This window comes from Phytophthora sojae (assembly GCF_000149755.1).
Source record: "Phytophthora sojae unplaced genomic scaffold PHYSOscaffold_29, whole genome shotgun sequence".
Lineage (NCBI taxonomy): Eukaryota > Oomycota > Peronosporomycetes > Peronosporales > Peronosporaceae > Phytophthora > Phytophthora sojae.
This window is the reverse complement of record NW_009258143.1, coordinates 60,458-65,522: the sequence shown is the minus strand read 5'-3', so window position 1 is coordinate 65,522 and position 5,065 is coordinate 60,458. Positions and strand designations below refer to the sequence as shown.

At 65.3% G+C, this 5,065-nt stretch overlaps 1 protein-coding gene across 1 annotated transcript; it reads left to right on the top strand.

Moving 5' to 3' along the window:
* Positions 1–2,121: 2,121 nt before the first annotated feature.
* On the top strand, positions 2,122–4,078 carry PHYSODRAFT_248069 (hypothetical protein; the record flags this gene model as incomplete). Its single annotated transcript, XM_009541698.1, has 2 exons — positions 2,122–3,909; positions 4,025–4,078. 2 exons carry the CDS (start codon positions 2,122–2,124, stop codon positions 4,076–4,078), a joined length of 1,842 nt encoding a protein of 613 aa, XP_009539993.1.
* Positions 4,079–5,065: the final 987 nt, after the last annotated feature.

Sequence of the window (5,065 nt, the reverse complement as noted above, 5' to 3'; positions counted from 1 at the left end):
GGTGCCGACGCCGAGATCGGACAGCGGCTTCGACCTGAACTCCTTCATGGCCTCCTTCTCGCCTGGCACTGCGCTCGAGGCGACTGTTGCGCCCGTCGATGGGAGCACGGCTTTCGCGACGACCCCCAACGAAGCCTCGGTGGCGACCGACGACATCGCCCCTCAGGACGGCGTTGCTGTTCGTGCGCAATTGCAAGAGCTGCAAGATGAGGTGGAACGTCTGCGTGCGCTGGTGGCCGGGCAAGGGCTTCCTCAGCTCCCTGTCGCGTCACGTCACGCCTGCATGCAGACCCCTCGGCTCCCACGGCTCCTAACAACAAGGGGGAGATGCCGCCGGCGGAGATGCGGTACCTGACGACATCAAGCTTCCCCGAAGGTGCGAAAAAGGCGAAGGGCGACTACAACCCACCGCAAGCTCATCATCTGGCGGCGAGCCGGATGTTCCGCGCAGTCGGCACGGAGACAGGTACGCCCCTGTCTGCGATGTCGTTTGTGTTATGGATGCGGGAGCTGGAGGCGGTAAAGTTTCAAGCTACTCCTGCGGTGCTGATGGCGATCTTCAGTGGTCGCCTGGGGTCACGTGGGCTCACTGTGATGCATTTCAAGGAGTCGTCGGAGATGTCGTCACTGGAAGCTGGCTCGTCAAACGCGAACTTCTCGGGCGACTTTCGGCGCGCGAGCGGAAAATTTTCCGTGAGAGCACCTGTTTTGCCCTTTTTCCGACCTCTTCCACCACCGGAACACCGACTTCACCAGGTAGGTACAAGGGCACCAGCGGAGCCAGCGCCGCTTGCGCTGGCACTTTGACCTTACGGTCCGGGTCGGCCATACAGCCACCTACAGCTATACAGCTAACTTTGACTATACAGTCCGGGTCGACCATACAGTCACCCACGACCATACAGCCAGTGCCGGCCATACAGCCGGTACACCAATTAAACCATATACGTGGAGCGTCACCTCTCACTATATCACAAGATTGTGGAGTAGCGCCCTCGCAGAAATCTCGCGAATGCGATCTAGCACAAACTCGGCGCGTCTGGATAGCGGTCGCGCCGAGCAAATTATTCCCGGTTGTTGGAGTAGCGTATCTTCGAAATACAGGCCCAAGTCTTCGCAGGCTTCGGAGTTGGGGGTTCTTGTGTTGACGCTTGTTCCTTGTCGTAGGGCGTCGAGCCTTGGGCGTGCGGCGTTATCGGGCCGGCGTTGCCTCGGCGTTCGCGTCGGTCGTGCGGCGTTATCGGGCCGGCGTTTCCTGGGGCTTTTGTGGCGTTATCGGGCCTACACGGGGGTCTTGTACACGGCGGTTATCAGGCCAGTGCGGTCCTTCGCCTAGGCACCGCGTTATCGGGCGCCCACCTAAACGGTATACGTTTAACGTGCCTTTGTTCCAGCACGGGTCTGTGGGGGGTGAGCACCCGAACCAGCAAACGACGGGGGGCCGCGATATCGAGGCGGCTCTACTTGCCGGCGCTTGGTGGTTCCCCTGGAACCTCGGAGAAGACGGGAGGTCTTTGTGGTTCAGATAAATTTCGGGACTGAGTCCTTACCCTATCCTATGTCCTTGCTACTGGCTACTCTGTACTACCGCTTGCTAAGCCTACCGTTCTGTGCCTATCCTTACTTCTGTCGTGCTTGCACTACCGTGCTTCAATCTGATTTACGTGGCGCAATCAAGATCTTACCTCGGCGCGTTTTGGTCGGCGGGGGTTAGGGCGCGTTTTGCTCGGCGGGGTTTAGGGTCGGCGCGTTTTACAGAACCGGGCGCGCTGGTCGACCCGTCGGATGATTACGCATCGCACTGGATTCTGGCACCGTGTCTCACGGCCCATCACCCACGCCGACTTTCCCGTCGAGCTCGGCCCTGCGTCGCGCCCATCCATCCGCGTCGCGTTCCATCAGCCGCGTCGAAGTCCATCACTCGCGTCCCGGCGCCTTCTTCCTCCGGCGCCCGGCGCGCCCACTTCTTCCGCGGGGTACTACACCATATTGGTCCCGCTGCCACGCACGCGCACTCCCCAGGTGGGTGTGTCGTCGCAGAACCTGCCCCGCGCCTTCGCTTCGTCTCGACACCATCGCGTTTTCTGCCCTCGCAGTCCGCTTCGCGGTACTCCAAGCTTCATGGCTCGCCGCCGCGACGTCGACGTCAACGACATCGACCTGGAGGAAGAAGAGCTTGACACCGACGACCTCGAGGCCGCTGGCTGCGCGGTTTGTGCCCTCGGCGCGCATCGTCCTCGCCTCCCCGTCGTGCCCCAAGTCCAGCTTCCGGCTTCAGGCGCCCCCGTCCACTCGGTGACTGCTCTTGTCGCCGACGCGCACACTCTCCAGCGCGAGAACCAGGAGCTGCGCGCCCAGTACGAACTCGTCTCAGCGCACAATGCGGGCTTGGCTACTCACGCGTCCGTGCTGCATGACCTCAATCTCGCGATCTTGCATCGTGCTCGCGAGGGTTATCGCGCAGGCATGATCCGGCTCGAGCAGGCGCTCCTCTCCCAGGAGCACGCCGAGCGGGACTACGCCGTCCTGGAGGACCGAGTGGCCGACTTCCGCGCTCGTGCTGAGCGCGCCGACGCTGCCGAGGCTCTACTCTGCGCCGAGCGAGGCTCCTCGACAGAGCAGTATCGTGATCTTCAAGCTCAGCTCCGGGGGGCACGAGACCAGGTCACTGACTTGACTGCCCAACTCGCGCGCGCTCCTGCTACGCCGCTTCCCTCCAACGTGTCGCTAGCACGGCTGTTTGCTGCACAAGGCGGGCGCGACGACGCGCGCGCCGAGCGTTACGACCTTCGCGTCGACCTCGCAGCCGCCCAAGTCGCCCTCGCTCCTGTCCAACCGCGCGTGGCCGCCGCCGAAGCTGAACGAGATCACATGCGGCAGCTCGTGGCCACTGCCGAGCAGCAGCGCAACGCCGCTCTCGCCGAGCGTGACCGCGTGACCCGCGTTCTCATGGTCGTCGAGCAAGAGCGTGACGGGGCCCTCGACATGCGAGATCAAGTGCGTCGCGCCTCCACGGCCCTGAGACGCGAGCGAGACGCTGCTGTCACCGAGAGGGACCGGGCACGTCAAGCCGTGGCCGCCCTTGAGCAGCGGCGAGACGCTGCCGTCGCCGAGAGTGATCAGGCTCGTCAGGCCTTGACCGCTCTGGAGCATCAGCGCGCCCCTGTCGACGAAGAGCTCCGCGCGGCCCGTGCGTCGCTTTCTCAGAGCCGCATGGAGATCGAGGCGGCCCAGAACCTGAACGTCCCGCTGCAGGACGACCTTCGGCGCGTCAACGCGCTCTTAGTGGCCCACACCGAGGAGCTCCGCCGCGGCGCGACGCGTATCCACGAGCTGGAGGAGTCAGTGGCTACTGCTACGACTCTCCGTGTGGCCGCCGAGTCCGAGATGGCGCGGGCTCAAGCCGGCGAACTTTGCGCCACATCTCGCGCGGCGCAGTATCGAGCTTGGTGGCTGTCCATGCGGCGGTCGTCTCAGCAGCGTCGAGGAGCAGTCGGTGCCCAGACCCATCGTCTCAGCGCTCGCGTCGCCGAGCTGGAGGAGGAGCGCGACTTGGCCATCCGAGAGCGCGACGAACGCGCTGTGGCTTGGCGTCGGATGCTTCGAGACGCGCGTCGGGGCCGAGAGCTGGCGCGGCGGGTGCGCGACGAGCTTGCTGATCGTCTCGCCGGCGTCGTAACGAGTGTAGGCGGGCAGATCGACACCAGTGACCTGGTCAGGCGACTCGAAGCTACTTTCACGGCGGAGATCGAAGGTGCGATCCCCCTCCCCCTGCTATTCCTACGTCCGCAGCAGTTCCTGTGGCATCCGCTGTTCCTGTTCCTGCTCCAACTGCGTCGAGCTCTGGTGCCCGGGCGGGCACGTCGGCTTCGACGGCGGGCTCGACGACTGGCGCTTGCCCTCCAGCAGGTCCTTCGGGCTCCCGTCCTGTTCCGACTTCGTCCGCTGCCTCGTCCTCGTCGGGTTTTCGGCGACCTCGACACGGCGCGTCGAGTCGTTCGGGTTCTCAGTCACACGCGTCTAGGTCGTCAGGAGTGGCGTCCGCTACGTCGTCTGGTTCTTCGCCCCTTCGACGTAGTCGACGGCTCTCTACCGTGGCCGACACTGCGGCCTCCGACAACGCCGCTGCGCAGGCCTCATCTGCAGCTACGCCCTCTGCGGCCGCTGCAGCTGCAGCGCGCGCACGAGAGGACGCGTCGCTCTTCGGCTCCGAGTCTTCGGACAGCGAGGACCAAGCGCGGCGAGCTCAGTCCAAGCGGCGCCGGCTGCATAGCCCCGGGTCTCGCTCACGGTCGCCGGCGCGTCCGCCTCCACGTTCACAGTCACGTTCCCGGACACCCCCGTGCTCCCGTTCTGCTTCGCGTTCGCGTTCCCGCTCGGCCTCTCGTTCGTGTTCGCACTCACCTCCACGCTTGCGCTCGCGTTCTCGCTCGCCCTCCTTGGCATCGACGCGTTCAGCCGGCTCAACGCGTTCGGCGCACGCCGCGGGGTCGGCGCACTCGGCGGGGTCGGCGACCTCGCGTCACGCTTCTCCTGCACGGCCGACGCACTCCTCGTCGAGGGGCCGTGCGGCAGCCGGAGCTGGACCAGGCACCGGTCCGGGCGATTCGGGCTACTCCAGTGGCAACGCCTCGTCCGCTTTCTCGTCGCCCCGCGCCTCGTCCTCGAGCACCGCCTCCAGCGGCTCGGCGGGGAGTGCTCCGGCGGCGCCCTTCTTCGACCCTGTGATTCCGCCTGCCGGAACTCCGTCTGGCTGGCGGCAGCCTCGCTACGCTCCTTGGCCCAAGCGGGTACGACGTCTCCACCTTCATCTCATCACCGTGCAGGAGTTGCGAACGCTCTTCCTGCCGCCGCCCGGCTGGATCATTCGGCGCCGTGTTCCCCCCGCGCCTGCGAACTGGAACCGCGCCCTCGTGACTCTGGCCAACGTGGACGCGCTATACGCGACTCCGCCGTGGCGCTACCTCGCTCAAGCCGCTGAGGCGCTTCTCTTCGCGTCCGGAGACGCGGCGTTCCGCCCATTCCTACGTCGGCTCCGGCACTGGGCTCAGGCGTACTGGGAGGC